Genomic DNA, 23,600 nt, shown 5'->3' with positions numbered 1-23,600 from the left:
GGAGATATAGGTGTTAGTACATACAGAATCATCCCATTATTTTCTGTAGTTTTAAGCAACCTTTCACTATGGAAAATATCATTATAAATTTATAGAAAATAGCATAATGAATCACCATTTATGGTCACTAAGCTTTACCAGTTATCATGACTAATATTGCTTCCTTTGTATTGCAGCCCCACTGGTTTATTTTGAATCAGTTCTCAGATAATACATTCTTGCATTTATAAATATGTAAGTATGTATCTTTAAAAGAAAGGACTCTGGAAAAAACCAAACCATAATACCATTATCATTCCTGGAAAAATTCACTAATATCATCAATTTCTGTTCATATGACTGTTTCATATTTTTTAAAATCACTTTATTAAAAACAGATATATCACCAGGTATGATGGCACTCACCTATAATCCCAGCAACTCAGGAGGCTGAGGCAGGAGGATCGTAAATTTGTAGCCAGCTTCAGCAACTTAGCAAGGCCCTAAGCAACTTGGAGAGACCCTATCTCAAAAAAATAGTAGGGTTGGGGATGTGGCTCAGTTTATGCACCCCTGGTTTCAATTCATGGTACCAAAAACAGGATATAGGCTAGGTTTATACATGGCATTTGGCCATTCTCTTAGATCTTTTAATACTTTTCATTCACTACCAGGATAGAGGTCCTTCATTCTCTATGGCAAAAATATTGGTATTTAATCAAGGCTTACCAACATTAAGGCATTCTGTCCCCCTAGGAGCTCCACCTGATTGTCAAGAGACACAATTTGCCCGGGCTTATAAATATATATGTTCCTTGTATGGCCCATGGTTACTTAGACCAAGATATTGAAGTATTTATTTAGAGAACAATATAAATTAATTATTCAATTTAATCTGCCCTGGAAAGCATTCTTGTTTCAGTCACTGGGATCTCCTGGCTCATTATTTATTTCCAAGGTTTTTGACCATTTTGAGGGGAAAGTTGTTTTGGTAGCCCTACTTTATTTTGGTAGCTTCAGTTGATTTCAGTGCTTAATAAGGTTCTTGTTCTTCTCTACTTTGTTAGGCATTGCATTGTCCAGTAGCTGGCACTAGAACTTGCTATAATGGACAGTAAAAGTACATCTGTATTTTTATTTTATTTTTAATTTTTAGAAAAGTTTTAACTCATTTTTGGAAAATACATGTTAAAAGAAAAATAATCATGTAACATTTTATGGAAGCATCAGTAAGAAAGTTAAGGTTCTGAAGAATTTTCTTTGCAAAATCAAATAGAAGTTTTTGTTTCTAGTAAAATGTGAAATATGCAACTCAAAGTGCTAATTAAAGCTAGATATAGGGCTGGGGTTCTGGCTTAGTGGTAGAGCGCTTTCCTAGCATGTGTGAGGCGCTGGGTTCTATTCTCAGCACCACATATAAATAAATGAATAAAATAAAAGTCTATCAACATCTAAAAAAAAAACCTAGATATATAAAACTACTTTTCCCTAATGTACATGTAATTGATTTTGACTACCTTGACAGTATTTTATATTACTAATTAAAATTTGTTTTCAGAAATTAATATGGCTTAATAAAGTTGTTAAAATTAAGTCAGTGTGGCCATATGTTTAAAATTATTTGTCTCATTAAAATATTTCCGATAGAGCACACTCTCATTTTAAGGAAGTCAAGAGGAATTCCACATTGTACTGTTGTGACAGGGTTTGGGTGTCAGGTCTGCTGTGGTCTTTCCTCCTTACACAGAGCACTCGTGAAGTGAAAGGGCATGCATTCCTGACTAAATTTGGCTTCCGTGGGAAGTTCAAGCCATAATAGTGAAGGACAGCAAGAGAATTAGCTTCATGTGCTCAACTCTTGCTTTCGTACATATTGTCCTCTTCCTATTGTTCACATAGTACATTTTTCTATATGGGAAAAGCTCTGGGTGATATCTGTAGTTAATGAACTTTGTGACATTGTCATTTGAGTCACTGAAATTGAAAGGATGTTAAGATCTGAAAATGTCAGTTCATCTCAGTTGGAATAAAGTCACGGAGAAACTGTTTTGACTCATATTACAGCCACGTGTTGGATAAGCAGAGATAGCTGCCTAGATCAGTCACAACCAATCTCCTGGTAAACCTAGGAATACTGGAAGCCAACCCTAGGAACCTTGGTTTGGAGAGAGATGAAGAGGAAGAACAGTAACTCCTTCATGTCTGGGAAAAGCCAGGAAGGAAACTGTGATCCTATGCTTTTCTATTTCTAAGCACTTTACAATAACTATTTCTGTATACATGTGTTTTACCATTTGCATGTACTTTGATGACCAAAATCTTTTCGCCTCTCAATGGAACAGCTATTTTGCTTTTAATTCCTTCTTAGAGAAGAAACTGAGAGAAGCTTTGTGTTTTTGTTGTTGAGTCAGGGTTCTTGCTAGGTTGCCCAGGCTGGTCTGGAACTTCTGTGCTCAAGATTTCCTCCTGCCTCAGCCTCTGGAGTAGCTGGGAATACAGGCTGCTGCCACTGCACCCAGCTGAGCCACATATTTTACCCAAGAATTCTCAATGGCACAGGGATTTAAAACCCAAGTTTCTGACCCTGATTTCATTGTCCATCATGCCATCATTCTGTGCTGGCTGGCAACCTGAACTGTGTCTTACTGATCATCAGTCCTTGGTATCAGGCATAGTGCCCTCCATACAGTTTTATATTTAGTGCAAAATAATGCGAAAGATTTTATTTTAGCAGATTTTTGTTTTAAAAAATAATGTTTCTAGATATATTACCTCAGTTTTGATATGCATACTTGAAAATCCTTGTTCTTGATACACTGTTTAATTTTTCAAAAGTAACCAACTTTCTATTCACAACACATCGGAATTTTCCTTTATAGAGTCTGGGATATCTTTTAGAAATATAAAACATCAAAGGACCTGTTTTGAACTGAATTCATTTAAACAGGTAATTCGTATCATCTGGATTTCTTTTTTTTAACTCGTTCAAACCATTGAATCAAGTTAATCTTTTTATAATTTCTTAGTGGAAATTTAGAGTGATATATAAGTTCTTCATAAGGTATAGTTAATAAAGTTGGCATGTAGTGTAGTTTGCCCACATTCTAAAGGTCATTTAAGGTTAAATCCCGTAAATTGCAAGGGAGTTAGCCCTATCCAGTTTACTCCAGTCAGGTGAAGTCTTGATATCTTGATCTGTTGGCTTCACAGGCAAAATATTTCTAGACGGCATGATCTTCTGATCTGGAGCTGCAGATCATTCACTGTAATTTTCACATATATCTGTATGTGAAACTCTGCCATTTTTTTATGGATAATAATTTTGATTAAATGTATGAGGATTCTAGTCTCTCATAAAATCCATTTTATTTCTCAAGCTTCAGAGTGCTAAAACTTTTTCAAGCATATGTGAACTATATACTTAATTTGAATTTCATTGTTTCTGGAAGCATCAATGCTGTGTGGGCATTTTTGCATTTTATATACTTAAGGTGGGTCTAGAAAAGTTTAAACGAGAAAATAGATGACCTATTTTTATTTAGATACTGTCAGCTACTTCTTGTCAATGTCTTTCATGTGTCCTTGACTTCTTGCCCAAGAAAGATTTACAACTGCTTAAGAGACATCTTTGAAATGGCAAATGATTAACTCTATAGTTATTTGTAGTTAGGGTATAAAATTTGATAATTTCATTTAAAATCATTTTAGTTCACCCTTTGGAATGATAGGAACCAAGTGGAAAAGATTGTTGCACTATTAAATTACTTGATAAATGAAATCTTTAGTATAATGTTAATCTGGAAGACCCAGAACTTTGAAACTATTAATCATTTTTAGTACACTCAAGTGATGTTAATTAACAGAAAAAAGATGCCTCAATAAGACATTACATTAACATTTGCTTATTTCTGGCTTTATGTGTTACCCTGAGCTATTTTTACTTTCTTAAAAGTGTTTAAAACATTAATCAACTAAAAGAAGCATTAAAAATAAGTTGTTTAAATTGGGTTATTCTTATCTTTAAAACTATTAAAAATACTTTTGGTTTAAATATCTTTTTTTTTTTTTCCTTTTTTTAATGTGCTGGTGTTTGAACCCAGGGCCTCAAGTTTACTAAGTACACACTCTGTCACTGCTGCATTCCCAGCCTCTACCTATGTACATATGTACGTGTGTATATGCGTATTGTGGTCCACAGGAGTCACACTCAGGGCCTCGAACGTGGCAGGCAGGTGCTCTAATGCTGAGTTGCACTCATATCATCAGTTTTTGAGGTACCAGCTTTTCTCAGCATAATACCTAAAATATTTTAGCATTGACCTCACTGTGGATATATTCTAGGCTTAGTTCTAAACTCCCTCTTTGGTTTTGTCTGTTCAGACAACAGGCTTTCTGACATTGCCAAGTAATTGTCGCTAATTTAATGAGTTAATTAGTTAACTGTCTCCTGTAGAAGTCGACTACTGACTCCTTGTAGATGAGAAGACATGTTTCCCCCCCCCCCCAACCCCCCCTCTGAGGTACACTCTGTCTTTCTGTTAAAATCAAGTTAAAATAGACTGGGAGACTTGGGGAAAACACTGGCAGACTACCTCAGGGAAAGTGGTTCTCTGGCATCATTTATAACCCTAGGTACTGGCCCAGCCTGTTTCACTTCATGTCAACCAAAGCATTTATCTTTGTTGGCTGATGTGTCCTTGGCAGCTTGTGCTAAGGCTATTCTATTTCCTGATAGTTTTAAAGTCAATAATGCTCTGAAGTCCTGGTGATTCTACAGCTACAGTACACTTTCATTTGCATTCTGTGTAAGTAGTGTAGTTGTGCTGGCAATCAAATTTGGCTGCAGGAGAATAAACCTCTGTGGCAAAAGGAATGGACAACTAATTGCCAAATTTTTGTCAATAATAAGAAATGTTTTTATATTCTCCCCCCTCTTTTGTCATCTGCTATTAAAGAAAGCAACATTCAAATCGTTGTGAAGAGAGAACCAAGGTCACCATAACTCCATCTCTATTATTTTCTTAATTTTTATTTTGTGTTTAGGGTTTCTTTTTTCTTAATCTTTCATAACAGTCAGACCCAGAATTTCTTGTTAAAGAATATGTTCATTTTTATGGTTTTTTTTTTTGATGATGCAGATGTATGCTTGCTTGTGTTTATGTATAACCAAATTGTTTTTCAAAAATACTGAATTTGAGAAAAGTGAGAGGTTCACAATAATATAAATAAATGGCATACCTATCATGAGAAAAGAGAAATGGATAAGAATTTCATATACAACTTTGGGTGAAAATAAAGTAGCACGTATATAAATATATTCACTTATGCATAAAACATCTGTAGGAGGAAATATAAAAATTGATTGCCTCTGGGATGTGGAATCAAGTGACTGGAATTTGAGATAGAAGGAAGGATTTTTTGTTTGTTTGTTTTTTGTTTTTAAATATTTCCGGTATAGATGGACACAATACCTTTATCTTATTTATTTAGTTTTATGTGGTGCTGAGACTCAAACCCAGTGCCTCACATGCTAGGCAAGTGTTCTACCACTGAGCTACAACCCCAGCCCCAGAAGGAAGGCTTTTCACTGTATATCTTTTGTACCTTTTAAATTTTGAATGGTTTAAATGCAATACTATTAAAAGAATAAATAGCCTGGCACAGTAGCACACACATGTAATTCCAGAGATTTGGAAGGCTAAGACAGGAGGATCATTAGTTCAGGGCCAGCTGGGTAGCATAGGGAGGCCATATCTCAAACTGAAAAAACAAAAAACAAAAAATAAAAAGAAAATAGCTGGGGAGGTAGCTCAGTGGTAGAGTGCCCCTGAGTTCAATTCCTAGTACTGCAAATAAATAGAGTAAAAAGCCATTAGCAATGATGAATGGTGCCCGTTACATCTTCTGTTTCACTTCAACTGCCTTAACTCTGGCCTCAGCTTCTTTCACATGGATCTCTGCAATAGCTACTACTTGGTCTCCCTGTCCCAGCCATTTCGCCTTCTCTACCAGGGAGAGCACAGGTCACATCATTTCTCTCTTCTCCTCTAAAATTTCTAGTGGTTTAGTGTGGCTCACAGAATAAAGGTCAGACTACTTGGTTTAGCATTTAAAGTTTTCCACTATTTGATGTCAAGCTACTTTTTCCAGCTTAACCTTATGCTACATAATCTTTGAATACGGGCTGAACATTCCTTTTTTTTTTTTTTTTTTCCCTCAGAAATATCTAGGGAATTCCTTTTATTATTTTTTTTCCACTTTTTTATAGGTTGAATCCAAAAGTTCAAATTCAGAAATCTTCCAAAATCCAAGTTTTGAGTACTGACATGGTGACACAAGTGGAAAATTCCACACCTGACCTCATATGACAGGTTGCAGTAAAAAATGTAGGCACACTAAAAATACTGTGTAAAATTCATCTTCAGACCATGTATTTAAAGGTATGTGTGAAATGTCTTAAACTGGTAAATTTTATGTTATGCATATTTTATCATAATTAAAGCCAAATACTTTTTAAAACTGAAAATAAAAGTAATAAAGGTGTGTGTGAAATATGTTTTGTGTTTCAACTTGGGTCCATCCCCAAAATATTTCATGTATATGCAAGTATTCCAAAATCCAACAACAGTAAAGTCTGAACTCTGAAATATTTTTGGTCCCAGGCATTTAGGATAAGGGATGCTCAACCTATACTTCTCTCCCTCCCTGCTGCTCCACCCCTGCCTCCCTCTCCTCCTCTCCCCCTCCCCCTCTCCCTCCTTCCCTCCCTTTCTCTCTCTCTCTCTCTCTCTCTCTCTCTCTCTCTCTCTCTCTCTTTCTCTCTGTCTTAAACATGCAAAAGAACTTAAAACAAAAAGCGTAAGGCAGGGGGGTAACACTCTTGCAACCTGCAGTGTCTCTTTATTAACAGTTTTATCTAACCTCTCCCCCACAAGAAAGAAAAAAACATTTTTTTTTTAATGTCTATGTTTACATCGGTTGTTTTGTTTTGTTTTGTTTTGTTTGGCAGTGCTGGGATCAAAACAAGGGCTTTGATATGCTGGATGCTAGGCAGGCGCTCTACCACTGAACTATATTGGTTTTTGGTGTTTTATTTTAGCTTGGAATACTCTTTCTTTTAATTCGCAGTTGATTTTGTGTGTGTGTGTGTGTGTGTGTGTGTGTGTGTATGTTAGTTACTGAGGATCTCACCCAAGGGACACTTTACCACAGAGGTACATCCCCAGCCATTTTTATTGTATTTTGAGACAGGGTCTCACTAAATTGCCCAGGCTGGCCTTGAACTTGCCATCCTACTCCCTCAGCCTCTGGAGTAGCTGGGATTATAGGCATGCGCCTCAGCACCCCGGTTCAAATTGAACTTTATTTTCCCTACCCACCCCCATTCCACCTGTTCTTAGACTCTTTCTGGTTTCCATAAATATGTTTCTGATAGCTTTGTTTAGTTTTTGGTATTTATATCTAGTTGTGGTTGACTTGTTGGTCTCCTTAAATTCCACTTTTAGATTTCTTTGTGTTGATCCCTCTTTCCAGCCGTGCTTATCTCCCTGACTACATGCCTTTCTCCACTTCTTGCCTGATTTGTGGATCTGGGTAGAACATGTCCAATTACATCACACAGTGAAGAGAGAGGGAAGTAGCAATTGATAGGTATTGGTAGACTCCAGAAATATTAGTATCTTACAGTTTGCTTTTCTTTATCATATGTTTACATATCTATTGTTTTGAACGATCAAGGATTATCTTATCTTTATTATATAGATGTGTGCAATATCTAGAGGACTGAGAAGAGAATGCTCTTGTTTCCTAGGAACTCACAACAGGTTAGTGGTAGAGTCAAAGTTTAAAACCAAGATTGCTTCAGGACTGGCTTTTATAGTCATGTAGAGAGAACTTGACTCATTTGGGGTCCTATTTCTGGAGTGTTTTTGATAGCATTGGATAGTTTTTAAAAAAGTCCACCTCGGGGGCTATTTCTCATGCTCATTGATATAGCACTTCCTGTGATAGCCTCTTATTTTGTTGTCATAAAACAAAGGAATCATTTCTGATTTAATTCTCTTCTGCTTGAAAGAGCAGATGGCTTTGTTTATTCAGATTCAGGGATATTTGAAATACTTAGCCAAAGAGCCCACCAGCAGTCCTTTGCATGGATCCTTTTCCCCCATGTAACTTATCAGAAGCAACCACCTATAACTATTAACTATTTTGATATTGCCCTTCATATTTCTAGAAAATTTCAACTTTCTTTGCTAATAGTTGAGGACTTAGTTTCCTTATACTACTTCTTCCCCCATTTTCTTCCTCCATTCCTCTCAGTATTTCTTTTTTTGTACCAGGGATTGACCCAGGGATGCTTAATCACTGAGTTACATCTCCAGTTCTTTTTATTTTTTATTTTGAGACAGGGTCTTGTTAAGTTGCTGAGGCTGTGTTTGAACTTGTGATCCTCCTGCCTCAGCTTCCCAAGATGCTGGGATTACAGGTGTGCATCACCACACGTGGCCTCTTAGTATATTTCTAATTTATTTATTTATTTAATAATTTTTAGATGTTGATAGACCTTTATTTTATTCATTTATCTATATGGAGTACTGAGAATCGAACTCAGTGCCTCACACATGCTGAACAAGTACTTTACCACTGAGCCATAACCTCAACCCCCGTATATTTCTAATTTGTATTAAATTAATATTTAGTATCTACATTATGATGACTGTTGATTCTGTTTATTTAGAGCCAAGTTGTGCATAATATTTCCCATTTTTGTACAATAAAATACTTTTGTGTAGTTAAAAGTTATCAAATTTTTCATTTGCTTAGTTATTTGAATGCCTGTTACCAATTTACTAATTTTACAGATATTTACTGAGATTCTCTGTGTGCCAGGCGTTAGTTTTGGTGCTTCAGATGTATTAACAAACTAGACAAAGAATCTTTCCTTTCTGACACATTCTAGTTGGGAGATATATAATAAAACATAATAAGTAAAACATATAGTATGTTAGAAGGTGATAGATGCTCAGGGGAGAAAAGCAGGGTTTGGGAGTACAGATACAGGCTTGGGTTGTCATATTAAATAGGCTGCTAAAGGTAGATCTCATTGAGAAGGTGATGTTTTAGCAAAGACTTATACTCCTCTCAGTGCTATTCCCTATAACCTAATAATCTAACATTCCATTTTCCCCAGTGGTTTTTCTTCCTGGAGTCTTTGTATCTGCCCTAGGCAGGACTAAGAACTCCAAAGCCTGCAGCAAAGCTGTCCTGGGATTCCCTTGGTCGCTTTCCTGTGTTGGATCACCTGTTTCCTGGGTTTTACCTCTTCCTTTTGTTCAGTTTACTCCCTCTTTTCTTTTTCTTCTTTTTCTTTTTGGTACCAGAGATTGAACCCAGGGGTCACTTTATCACATAGCCCCATCCCCAACCCTTTTTGCTTCTGATAAAGGGTCTCCCTAAGTTGTTAAGGCTGGCCTCAAACTTGTGATTTTCCTGCTTCAGCTTCCTGGGTAGAAAGGATTACAAATCACTTCCTTAAAAAAAAAAAAAAAAAAAAAAAATCCTCGTGCAGCTTTTTGAGAAAAGGTGGAAAAAAGAGTATTGTGAACATAGGTATCTTAAAGTTTTTTTTTTTTTTTTTTTTTGGCTTTTGGCTTTTGGCTTTTGGCTTTTGGTGCTACTGGGCTATGAACCCAAGGTCTCACACATGCTAGGCAAACACTCTACCACTGAGCTGCATTCCTAGTCCCTCAAAGTACTTTCGTCATAACCTTCTACTTAGTTGAAAGTTCGGGTCAGTTTAGAATTCTAGTTTGGAAATAATTTCTCTCAGAACTTTCTGGTGTTGCTGTTGAGGAACATGAGTCCTTTGATTCATGATTCTTTATATGTGTCCTGGTTTTTCTCTCCAAAAACTTTTAGGGCTGTTCTCTCCTGATGTTATGTAACAGATGCTAGGCATTGGATTTTGGGTTAGTTTTTTTGTGCTTGACATTTAGTGAGCCCTATAATTCCCTTTGGTTTGGGGACATTTTCTGATCTTACTGCATTATTGGTTGACTGAAATAACTAAATCAGTCTGCTGCTACAATCCAAAGAGGAGGGCTTTAGTTGTTCATGTTTCGTCTTGCCATAGTACATTGAACCTTTAAAATAATGAGGAATTTCTTTGATGGGCAGGTATTATTATTAAAAAACAAAAACAAAAACAAAACAAAACAAAGCAAAAAACATTGTCAGGTTCAGTGGCGAATGCCTATAATCCCAACCTACTGGGGAGGCTGTGGCTGGAAGATTGCAAGTTCAAGGCCAGCCTCAGCAACTTAATGAGAACTTGTCTCAAAAATAAAATAAATGATGTATGACCAATTAGAACAAATAAAAAAATTAATAAAATAAATCAATAAAAATAAAAAGGACTGGGTGGGTATGGTTCAGTGGTAAAGTCATCCCTGGGTTCAATCCCCAGTATCAGAAAAAAAAATAACAATAATAATAATGACATAAAAGATAGAATATTTTCTTTCTTTTTTCCCCTACTACTGAAACTTGGAACAAAAGAAAGATATTGTTTGTTAGTCCTTCTCATTCATTTCACATTTAAGGCCTGTTATGCCTCCCTCTCCTCCCACCCTTGTAGACAGAAGTTATTATTTTCTCACTTGTGTGTCCTGGCCTCTCTTTCACCTTTCTTAGTCTTTCTAATATCTCTTATAGTACTTACACAAACACACTTTTTTCCTCCCACTATTGGGGGTGGAACCCAGGGCCTTGTGTATACTAGGCAAGCACTATATCACTGAGCTACATCCCCAACCCTTTTTTAAAAATTTATTTTGAGATAGGGTCTTATGAAGTTGCCCAGGCTGGCCTCAAACTTGTGATCCTCCAGCCTCAGCTGCCTGAGTAACTGTGATTGTAGGTGTGCCACTGAACCACGCTTATATATTGAGACAAAATATTCACACCACATAAAAAATGTTGTGTCCATCTACAACTAAAAAAATATATATTTTTAAAAGTCATGTAACATGAAATCCCCTATTGTTATCATTTAAAATATATAATTCAATGTTTTGGTTTTTTTTCTAAGTACATTTATAATGTTGTGTGACACAGAGACTCTGTCTCTATGAAGCAAATAACTCCCATTGTCCCCTTCTCCCAGTCCTGGCAACTACTCTTACTTTTTGATTCTATGGATTTGCCTGTTGTGGACATTTCACATAAATTGAATCCAATAATATGTGTCTTTTGTGTCTGGTTCATTTAATTTAGAATATGTTCAAGGTTCATCCATGTTATTGCATATTTTTGATACTTTACATTCTCCCTCCCTGCTTTGGTACTGGGGATTGAACCTAGGGATTTAACCATTAAGCCACATCCCCATCTCCAGCCCTTTTTTTTTATGTTTTATTTTGAGAGAGGGTCTCGCTAAGTCCTTAGGACCTCGCTCAGTTGCTGGGGTTGGTCTTGAACTTGCAGTCCTCCTGCCTCAGCTCCAGAGTTGCTGAGATTACAGGTGTGTGCCACCATGCCTGGTTTACAGTCTCTGGGTGTTTCATTTTTCACTATCCAGAGAAAAATTCTGTGTTTGTTATTTTATTTTCTTTAGTATCAGGGATTGAACCCAGTAGCACTTAACCACTGAGTTACAACCCCAATCTGTTTTTTTGTTTATAAAAAAAAAAATTTTTTTGTAGTTGTAGATAGATAGATAGAATGCCTTTATTTTATTTGTTTATTTTTATGTGGTGCTAAGGATTGAATCCAGTGCCATGGTGCCCAGCTCTTATTTTATTTTAATACTGGCCTTTAATTTACCTTTTCATAAAGCATTTGATGGCTATAAAATGATAATGAACAATTTTAATTAATTTTATTTATTAAATTTTAATTTTTCAATGTGTATTATTTATTTATGTTTTAGTATGCCAGTACTGAGGTCGATGGAGAACATTACATGACCCCAGAAGATTTTGTCCAGCGCTATCTTGGGCTGTATAATGATCCAAATAGCAATCCAAAGATTGTGCAGCTCTTGGCAGGAGTAGCTGATCAAACCAAGGATGGGTAAGAACTTTTAATATGTTTTCCAAAAACTAATGTTCTGAAATATGTTATTAAAATTTTTTAAAACATAAATATTACCTATGAATATTTAGCATTTTAATATCAGTAAACCCATATCTTTCTTTGAAATTAAAAAAAAACAGCATTATTTACTGTCATTATCCAGGATATTGGCATTTCTTTTTGAAAAAAATTACATGGGAATAGCATGTTTTACATTAATCTGTGCAGGATGGGTTCTGGGCAATTAGGTGTATTTCTTGCATTCATTCATTTGATAAATATTGAGTGCCTGCAGTTACTTCAGGCACTGTTCTTTGTGCTAGAATTTTTCAGTGAATAAACCACAGAATGGAGATAAACAAAATTTTAAAAATGATAATTTGTCATGAGATTATAAGTGCTCTGATAAAAAAGAAACCAAAGAAGAGTTTAGGGAGTAGTATTTGTTAATTTTTCTATTTGTTTGCTTGACAAATATTGTGTTAACAACCACCATTTGCCAGGCACTGTTGAACCTTATAAAAACAAACATAAATAAAATGAAGTTCTGACCTTAAGAAGAAGCTTATAACCTAGTGGAAATGAAGATGACCAAACAAAGAAAAAAAAAAGGCAATACTTCTGAAATAAGATGCTCTAATAGATGTATATGGAAAATATAGAAGGTACCCAAGAAAGCATAGTTAACTATTTTGGGGTCAAGTCAGAATCATGAAAGAGGTGATACTTGAAGAAAATCTATCAAAATGGACAAATAGGGAGAAGAATTTCAGGTAAGGGAGAATGAAACACAGAGAGTGTTTGTGTGTGTGTGTGTGTGTGTGTGTGTGTGTGTGTGAGTGTGAGCAGCAGTGTGGGGGGATTGTGTTTTAGGTGCTTGACTGTGGTTGTGGCATTGCTTTGTTATTTCTGAAGTGGAGTTGGGGACCTTGTGTGCTGCGCTTTGACTGTATCCAGCAGGCTTGTGACTCTTAGTCTTGGAGATACTTTTAACCTGGTATCATATGGATATGAAGTCACACAGATAACCAGATGCATCTTATTAGAGTCACCATTATTTTTATTAAAATCACATATTAAAATCATATGCTCCATAGATTGTGAAGCAAAGGCAATATTTGTATGGATTATATAAAGAAAATTTTGACTTGCTATGGCAGCTACGTCCCCAAACCTACAAGGATCTAGGCTTTCTCTTCTACCTGTAGAAGTGCTTGTGTGAAGAACAGGGAAAAACTAGGCAGCAAGGAGTCTTTAAAAATTATTACCATTACCGCAAATTTTACAAAAAAATGACATATTGGAGTGGGACAAGACTTACGCACAGTGAAATCTGGTTAGGTGACCATTGAAATGGTTAAAGTAGATGAAGGTTGATACCTAAATTCTTTGAGTATAGAATTAACATTGTATTCATTTTTATTGTCCCACAGAACCTAGCATGAAACGCATGAAATTTACTATGTTCTACAGATGTTTGTCAAATGCATATTTTATGAACGGGAAAGATTTTGAATCATTATAAATGGCAGGTATCAGGGAACATGTATACGTTTTGTCTAGTCTCTGAAAATGGCAAATCATTTAAGTCACTGGATCATTTAGTTAGAGTCTCAATAGTGATTAGACAGTAATGCCTATGAAAATATATTTTTAATCAGAATTCCTTCAGAATTATTTACATGTATATTGTTCTTTTAGAAGCTATCAGTGCATTTTTAATTTGATCTGAGGTCTGCTTTTAACATATTATGTCTTTTCAGTTTCTTCCTTTTGTGACCATCTACTCTTGTCCATTTCAGTAGGGTATCTTTAAAGCATCATGAGGTTTCCTAGGTCAAAATGCATTATTAAAGTAGGGTATTTTTTTTCATGTGCTCAAGTGTAATTAAGGGTTTAAGTTGCCAGAATGGAACCGATCAGTAATGTTTTGTCTAATGGCAAATCTGATAATGTTGAACAGAGTTTACTTTATTTTATTTTATTTTATTTTTTGGTACTGGGGGTTGAACCCAGGGGTGCTTAACCATTGAGCCACATCTGCAGCCCTTTTTATTTTTTATTTAGAGACTAGGTCTTACTAGATTGCTTACAGCCTTGCTAAGTTGCTGAGGTTAAGTTCAAACCTGCAGTCTTCCTGCCTTGGTCTCCTGAGCTGCTGGGATTATCAGAGTTTACTTTTTACAGTATCTGTTTCACTTTTTAAAAAATTAATCTGTTCTATTTCAAGTTTTAAAAACAAATCTAAGTTTCTTTCCCCCCTCCCTTTTTGGAATCAGACAGGGATTGTGTGGGGAAATCTGATTCATAGAGTCAGGTCACAAAAATTATAAATGACTGTATGAAACATAAATTATTTCTAGAAGCAAAGGTGGAATTTTCTAGAAACACATAGGTTCTTAGCCTCCTTTTCTAAATGGCCTCCAGAGATTCCTGAACTTCCTGAAATATAATACAAAATGAATGAATCCATATCTATATTTTTTTCTGGGATGAAATCTTAGGTTTTCAAAAAGGTCTATGACTTCAAAAACACTATCTTCATTAAAGTTTTTAAAAAATAATTTAATTCAATAGAATTAAAGGCTCCAGTGTTTGACTCATTCAACACATAGAGGAAAATAAGGCCCAAAGAGGTTGATTGACTTTCCCATTAACACAAAATTTGTTCTATTAATTTTTAGTTCTTTTTTCTTATAACCATTTGTAAAAATAGATATACTCTATTTCTCCCTCTTTCTCCATTACCCAGGGCAGGGATAAAAGATTAAAATTGTTCAATTGGTATATTTTTTTCCATGCCTGAGATATGTTCCTTGATTCTTTTGTACTTTTGATGATGGGTCGTATAGGTGTGTCATTTGAAATGATGGTACATAATATTGCTTATAATCACCCAAGAAGTGAAAACAAGTGAATGAGTAGAACTCATATAGAAAAATTTATTTGTTTAAGTATGAGGAAAAGTTGGTTTGGAAGTAGTCAATACCATGCTCTTTTGTGCTTTGCTCTTCTCCCCACCATGTTTTCTAGCATGTAAACTGTTCCTTTCCCTTCCCTCTCTTCTGTCCCCCAGGACTGTTTTCCTGTAGGTTCTTGTTATAGGAGGCCATGTAAAAGCATCATTGTGGTATAAATAGCATGATGGGTTGTCTAAAAGTAAAAGCCATTAGCCAATTATTATTTGTGGGAATGTGGCTTCAACTTTGAAGTTCTGGTTGTATTATGAAAAGCAAAATGATTTAATACATTAAATGTAGATCTCAGAGACTATTATTGTGTGATCTGATATAAAATATTTAGACAGTTGCTTAGACTGTAATTTCTAGAACAGTACTTTTTATATTTAGTCCTATTCAGAATTTCATCTGGAGCCTGTAATGTAAAAAACTACTCTCTCTCTCTCTCTCTCTCTCTCTTTCCTTTTGGTGGTGCCACACAGGGCCTTGTGCATGCTAGGTGATCACTCCATCAATGAGCTATATCCTCAGCCCTCTCTTTTACTTTTTCCACAAATCTTTCTCTTTATGTACCATGTACATATACAAGAATCTTTTATGTAGAAATCTTGACTGTTTTAAAACTTACAAAAATGACATGTTAATATTTTGTTGTTTTATTATTCCCATTCAGTTAACGGACTTTGTAGAGGGAAAAAAAAAAACATACCATATTCACAAAATACATTAGTTCAAAGTTACAAAATAGGTACTTTTTTTTGGTTAAAAATTATCTTTTTAAATATGCCGATGGACAAAATACAGATATTTAGTAAATGCCATAGATTTTATTTTATTTTATTCCCCCCTTCAGTTTGTTTATTTATTTTTTAATTTTATTTTTACAGACATTTTGATTCATTGCACACAAATGGGGTACAACTTTTCATTTCTATGGTTGTGCACCATGTAGATTCACACCATTCATGTAATCATACATGTACATAGGATAATGGTGTCTGTCTCATTCCACCATCTTTCATAACCCCGAAGATTTATATTTTAAACAAAGCATTTGTTGTGTAGTTAGAAATCTATGTGAGAGTCTCAAATCTACAGGACAAGGTAGTCTATAGATCACTGATGAGCCCTAGTTGTCCCTCTGAAGGAGGTGGCTTCTGCTTGGTTCCAAGGGCCTGATGCTTCTTAGGACCAGAAATCTTGTATATCTCAGGCTTGTAATTTGTCAGGAGAAAACAGAAAACTGGGGATTAATACCAAATTTTGTGATTTCCTGATATTGGCAAGTAATGCAACTGAAAAACTAATACTTCGTGTGCCAAAGAAGACACATCTGTGGGCCAAATTCAGTCTGCCAGCTGACAGTTTATGACCTCTTCTTATAGACACAGAAAGTCTTACTACTGAGCATGAAATATATTTGAAAACTACATTCTGTATTTCAAGATAGTTGTATTTTTGTTGTCCAGTTCTGGAGACTGTTTTGGAAAAACCACAATGTCTCAGGTTTGTTTGTTAGCCCATAATCAGCCTAGCTAATTTTTTTTTTTAATTACTCTCATCATCAGAAGAAATAATGCTGATAATTCTTCATTATAAAACTTACAAGCATTTCTAAAATATGTAGAAAGTAAAGCTCTAACTCCTGCCCTGTATCACTAATGTTATGTTACGTGTATTATCATTGTCATCCTTCTAGACGCTACCCTACCATGGATCTTTAGCTTCATTCAAAGCTTAAAATCACATATTATTCATTACTTTTTCTGTCTTTCTTTTCCTTTTCTTTTCTGTGGTGCTGAGGATGGAACCCAGGGTGGTGTGCAGATTCAGCACATGCTGTACTACTCTGCTACACCCATGGCCCTCCTCACTGCTTTTGATTATGTGGACGGTCATGATGATAATTCCTAATAGTTATGGAGTTTCCCTTTTATGTGATAGTAATGTTCTATAATTGATTGTGGTGATGGCTAAGGGTAACAACTGGGTGATGATACCAGGATGATTGGATTGTACCCTTTAAATGGGTGGATTGTATGATAAGTGAATTATATGATCATATGATCATTTAAGGCCATTTCTGCATAGTTTTGGCCACTGGTTAATTCCCAGCCCTAAGTATGTTTTATGGGACTCATGTGAATCTAAAAACCCAATAATGTAAGTCCCCCTCTTTTTGTTTTGGATTCCCTTTAAAATTTTTTTTATCATTGACATTTCAAATATGTTACACAGAAAACAATATTGTGAATTTCACATATTCAATACCCACTTTCAAGAATTATCAAAGTAATATCAAATTTATTTCATTTGTACCTCCATTCCTTCCTTTATCCCTTGAATTATTTTGAAGTAAGCTCAAAATTGTATACTTCATCTCTAGAAATCTCAGTATGAAATTTCTGAAAAATAAGATTTCAACAGCTCAACCAGTCTCTGTAGTGCATGTCTGTAATCCCAGCTACTCAGGAGGCTGAGTCAGGAGGATTACGAGTTCAAGGCCAGTCTTGGCAATTTAGCGAGACCCTATCTCAAAATACAAATGATAAAAAGGACTAGGGATGTAACTCAGTGCTAAAGCACCCCTGAGTTCAGACCCTAGTACTGCAAAACAAACAAACAAAACCCCTCTACCTAGCAAGGAAAAACTCTCCTGCTGGACACAGTAGTGCATACCTCTAATCCCAAGTGGCTGGGGAGGCTGAGACTGAAGGATCAAAAGTTCAGTGCCAGCCTCGCAGCTTAGCAGTTTAGCAAGGCCCTAAGCAACTTAGTGAGATCCTGTCTCAAAAAAACAAAAATAAAACAAAACTAAGCAAAAAAAACAACCAGGACTGGTAAAGCTGGGTTCGATCCCTAGTACCCACAAAACAAAACAAAAAACCTCCTCCTGAACAAATTAAAATTGATTTCTTTTTTTTTTTTTAATTGTAAACAAATGGGATACATGTTGTTTCTCTGTTTGTACATGGCGTAAAGGCATACCATTTGTGTAATCATAAATTTACATAGGGTAATGTTGTTTGATTCATTCTGTTATTTTTTTCCCCTCCCCCCCACCCCTCCCACCCCTCCTTTCCCTCTATACAGTCCTTCCTTCCCCCATTCTTGCCCCCCTCCCTAACCCTAACTCTAACCCTAACACTAACCCCTCCCACCCCCCATTATGTGTCATCATCCACTTATTAGCGATATCATTCGTCCATTGGTTTTTTGAGATTGGCTTATCTCACTTATCATGATATTCTCCAGTTTCATCCATTTGCCTGCAAATGCCATAATTTTATCATTCTTTATGGCTGAGTAATATTCCATTGTATATATATACCACAGTTTCTTTATCCATTCATCAATTGAAGGACATCTAGGTTGGTTCCACAATCTGGCTATTGTGAACTGAGCAGCTATGAACATTGATGTGGCTGTATCTCTGTAATATGCTGATTTTAAAATTGATTTCTTAATATCAAGAATTTCTTTTATTTTAGTATTTCCAGTTCTCTGATTGTCTTATAAACTAAGAAAGAATTCTGCTTTGTTTAAATTGTATTCCAAATAAAACTATATATTGTAATTAATTGTTATATAATTCTTGGGTCTTTTAAAATTGAGGTTCCTCTCTACCTTTTTTTAAGAACTTATTTTCTTGTAACTCTTAAAAAGTTTGCCCTGTAGTTTCCTATAGTCTGCCTTTCTGTAGTGGTGATATACATGTTCATATACATTAGTGATTAGATATAGACCAGTAGTTCTTCACAGGGGTAATTTTGCTTTCCAGGGGACATTTGACAATGCCTGGAGATGTTTTTGGTTGTCATAACTAGAGGATGCCATTGTCTCTAGCATGTAGAATCTAGGGATGCTACTAAACAAGCTACACTGCACAGGAGACCACCAACAGCAAAAGAATTATCCAACTTCAAATGTCAGCAGTGCTGAGTTTGAAAAATTCTGGTCTAGAGACTTGATCACATTCAGATTTATTATTTTTCGTCTGACTTTTTCTTTTTATGTGATGGTAGGATCTATCAGTTAATTCATTAATTTGTTAGGACCTTACAAAAGGATAATATTTCCTTCCTCCCTCCCGGGAATATATCTATCCTTTATTAGTAATTTAGTTACCCTGAACTACAGTTCATAAAGTAAAGGTAGATTAAATGCCTGATATTTTTCCTTTCTTTACTAGACAGTAACATTTTATATTTTGTTCCAGGTTGATCTCCTATCAAGAGTTTTTGGCATTTGAATCTGTTTTATGTGCTCCAGATTCCATGTTCATAGTGGCTTTTCAATTGTTTGATAAGAGTGGAAATGGAGAGGTGACATTTGGTAAGGAAAAAAAAAGATTATAAATGATAAGTAAAGTTATATTGGTCCAGTCCTTAATTGCTAAATCTAATAACTGAATATAGATTGCTGCTTATTTAGGACCCAGTGAATAAGAGAAGAATTAATTTCCTAAGAGGGTTTACAGAGATAAAAGTGGTTTTATTTTCTTCAAAATAAAAATTAAGGAATTTAGGAATGCTGTTGCAAAAATTAAGGAATCTAGGAATGCTGTTGGTTCAGCTTATTAGGTCACTGACACTTTCACATTCCTAAAATAGGTGGGGCAAAATTTTCATATCTGGACCAGCCTGGGCAAAATTCTTTATGAAGTAGACTGGAGCAAACTTCTCATTCTTTGAGACTTCTGGATAAGGAATTCAAATCTTCGCTGTAGCATCTTTGGAAAATTGCTACTATACCATTGTAACACCAACAATGAAACTAAAGGAGGAAGTTAAGACAAAATTAATTAGCATTCTCTGAACCCTCTGTTTTAGGAAACAGAGCTAGACTATTAAAATAACCATCTGACTTGGATATAGAAATTGATTTAAATCCTTTGGTAGACACATAATCTAACACATTGTTGATGCCTCACAAATATACAAACTAGGATTTTTTATATGTAGTCTGCATTAGTTTTTCAAGGTGCTTATTTGTAGTTTATGCTTAGTGAAAGTATTGGCTATTTTTTCCTGTAATAGTCTTTTCAGTAAAAATAGTGTGGCATGTTCAAGGATGTTGATTTTCCCTCTTATTTTCTTAATATTTGAGAGTATTTTTGTTGTGGTTAAAAAAATATATAATGAAATTTACCATTTTAACCATTTTTAAGTGTACAGTTTAGTAGTGTTAAGTGTGTTCACATTGCTGTGAAACAGATCTCCAGAACTTTTTCCTCTTGCAGAACTAAACTTGATGAACTTAATTCATTCTTTTATGGTATACATTAGCATGAATATTTGTGAAGAAACCTTTGAAAATAAGGCTTTTCCTGAGCCCCAAAACTCAGTGTTTACTCACTGTGATGTTTGAGTTATGATAAACCTGAAGGAAAAAGTATCACAGCAATGGTAAGCCTGATGAGACAATATTGGAAAGACCAGTGGCACCTTGGCTGTAACTTTGGTGGGCACATTGTTTAGCTTGGCCTTGACTGTTTTCCTTCCTCTGCCCATTGATCCAATTGTCCTTTATATGAGAAGACTTTCCCCAATAAATACTACGCAGAGCTCTTTAAATTTCTGCATGTATTTTTGGGCAAGCTCCCGCCATTTTGCCTTCTAAAGAATGTTGACTTTCCATGTAAGCACCCTGGTTCTATAGTTTAAAGCACAAAACCTGTATCATCTCCTCATTTAGTGTCAACCCTCTCCTACTACTAATTGCTGCATTTTCTATTTTCAGTAGGTTTCACACATGCTTCTATGTCTCACTTCCAAATATGGTACAGAAAAGTTTGGGAAATAGTTTGATACAAATGTCTGCATTGGTGACAGCATACCTGTGCTTCTATTCTGTGTGCATTATGAATTAGATTTCTTAAAATCAAATTCTAAATTTTTTGTCCCTCTACCTTGGTATCATGTCACCTCCAATTGATTGCTTTTCCCAACTTCTGTTTTTTAAAAATAAGTCACTCTAAGCCCTTTGCCCAACAGACCAACAACAGAGACCCATGCCATTGTTGATTAGTAGATGAAAATGAGTGTAGGAAGAAGCTGAATATTCACACATACTTTATTTCTTGCAAATAAAAGCTTTTACTTATTAAATCCTAAATTTGTCATTTTATAGTTCTTTTTTTTTAAGACTATGGTTTGTGAATTAGGATTTCAAGAAGTAGAATTAAAAGAAATTGGCTTAGTTTTTATAGCAACTGGTCTGAACTGAAGAACATATGAACCCTCTAGAACTTGCTTTCTTTTTTCTGCTCCATAATAGAGAGACAAGATTATTATGGGATAAGAAAAAGTTATATCCACTTTTGACTTTGTTCTTGGGGTAGGCCAGCTATATTGTTTTCTTGATGGTGCTCACCTATTTCTTAGGGAATTTGACCATTTCCCCTTCCTGTCCTGTCTCCACGTTTTTTGAGGATCTATTTTTAGACAATTTTTCTTTTTTAAATTATTTTTTTTCATAGTGTTTAGATTTGAACCCAGGACCTCATATATGCTGGCAAGCCCTCTACCACTGAGTTACATCCTCAGCCCCGTTTTGAGACAATTTTTTTTTTTAGCTAAACTGAAAGGAATTATAATAAAGGAGAGATTAATTTTATTCTTTAATAAAAGAAGATAGCATTGAAACTATTACTTATAGAAAATGCCATCTTAACAAGATTTTTAAGACCCCACTTATTTCAGGCTGTATTCAAGGCTACAGAATTTCTGCATAAGGAAATAATTAACTTGGAGTTTATATTATAGGATTTTGGATCTGTGATGAAGGTCAGTTTTTGTGTTTGTACCTATTTAATAAATTGAATTGTGCTAATGTATTTGTAGATACATGTTCAGGTAAAAGGAAAATTTAGATTCATTCTAAGTGGAGTTAAATCCTTTCTACCAAATGGCCTGTTTTCTAGTTTGGGGCTATTTATAGTTTTCTCTGGTGCACATGAGGGAAGAAAGTTAGGAGAGAATATTGGATTCCAGGAGCAATGGCGTGAGGGAAAACTATGCCATCAGTATCTCTTGTGGACTACAATGATAATGTTAATGTTTTCTGTGTACTTGTATATATTGTTCTCATCTATGCTTTTGTTTTTTTAGATATACTTTTTATACACATCAAGTTATATGCTTAAACTGTGTGTATCTTTGCAAGTATTTATACAAATGGCAACACTGAACAATATTTACTTGAGTACTAGGCACAAGTTTTATTTGTTAGAGGTACTTTCATTTTTGAGAGAGAGGACTTATACTGAGGCCTTGGTAATGCATTTCAGAATGTGAACGCCCAGGAAAGAGTTCTGGAGTTGTTGTTTTTTTTTTTTGTTAAAGAGTGAACAAACCATTAGTTGTTTCCTCTTTGATGTTCTTTTAATAAAATTTCTAATGCATGCTGTAGATAATTACTTAATGGCTTGTATATCTGTTACTGCCAGGTGGCATGAGCCTTGTAGAGGCCGTTGCATGACTGGTGTGTGCTGGGTGCGGTGCAAATTTGCCTTGGTCTCCCTGTTATCCCTAGTATCCACTAGTGTACTGGATAGTCTACTTGTTATCATTAGGTTGAGATCACCTAGTTAAGTGGTTATTCTACGTTTTGTTGTCAATAGCTACCATGCATTTGTCCCAAAGTAAGAGAAAAAGTCTGTTGCTTTAAAAAAGATGTAATCATTAAAAAAAAAAAAACAACAACAACAAAAAGAAGCTTATCTATTAACTCATCAAAGAGTATGAAATGTGTTACGTGTTCTGAGTTCTCTATCAAATACACATCAACATTGTTATCCAAAGTGTTTGCTTAGGAATGGGAATTCTTAAAAGTGATCTTTTCCACGGGCATATTCTCACCCCTGACTATACAACCCTGAAAAAGCAGGGATACCTTTTAATTTAGTACTGTGTGGGCTATCAGAATGTATGGCAAATTAAAATGTCTCATTTGTGCTTCTAAACAGGCTCTTTTCCCTAAAGGAAGAATAGATTGGAGTGGTTTAGGCATAACCACTGCTCTTATTTAAAGGGTTAGGAGATAGAAATATAGATATGTAAGATGTTGTACTCTTTCTCAGTGGAAACAAAGACACAGGCATGGAAAAAATACGAAATTCTAAAGGTGACAGCGAATATAATTTGGAATGAAGTAGGTAGAGCTTTACCTAGGTATTTAATTAAATCAGGAAGAATTTTTGAGATTCTTTCCTTCATATAATTTTCAGATGTCACAGGATCCTTTTTAAAAAATACTCAAGGATTGGGGCTGGGTTGTGGCTCAGTGGTAGCTTGCTCGTGTAGCACATGTGAGACCCTGGGTTCGATCCTCAGCACCACATAAAAAAATAAAAAAATAAAGGTATTGTGTCCACCTAAAAATAAAAATATATGTAAAAAATAAAATAAAAAATATACTCAAGGATAGTGAACTAGCTTTAGAGTTTGGGGTTAAAAAAGAGGACACAGTGTTATTAGTTTTTTATGCCATTTGGTGGTAGACTGCTGAAACAGCTGGCTTCTGTAATCATAGATGCTCTTTAAATGTGAATTCATCTTTCCTGAGAAATGGACCTTTACATAT

At 35.2% G+C, this 23,600-nt stretch overlaps 1 protein-coding gene across 1 annotated transcript in view; it reads left to right on the top strand.

Moving 5' to 3' along the window:
- Slc25a12 (solute carrier family 25 member 12) overlaps positions 1-23,600 on the top strand; it is an 87,705-nt gene that overhangs the window by 11,759 nt on the left and 52,346 nt on the right. The window contains exons 3-4 of the mRNA XM_047543411.1: positions 11,909-12,051; positions 19,234-19,349. Of these exons, the coding sequence (XP_047399367.1) occupies positions 11,909-12,051; positions 19,234-19,349 (259 nt within the window). The remainder of the gene's footprint in view (positions 1-11,908; positions 12,052-19,233; positions 19,350-23,600) is intronic.

The sequence above is a fragment of the Sciurus carolinensis genome, chromosome 3, assembly GCF_902686445.1.
Source record: "Sciurus carolinensis chromosome 3, mSciCar1.2, whole genome shotgun sequence".
Lineage (NCBI taxonomy): Eukaryota > Metazoa > Chordata > Mammalia > Rodentia > Sciuridae > Sciurus > Sciurus carolinensis.
The sequence above is the reverse complement of the archived record's forward strand: the minus strand, read 5'-3'. Positions and strand labels throughout refer to the sequence as shown.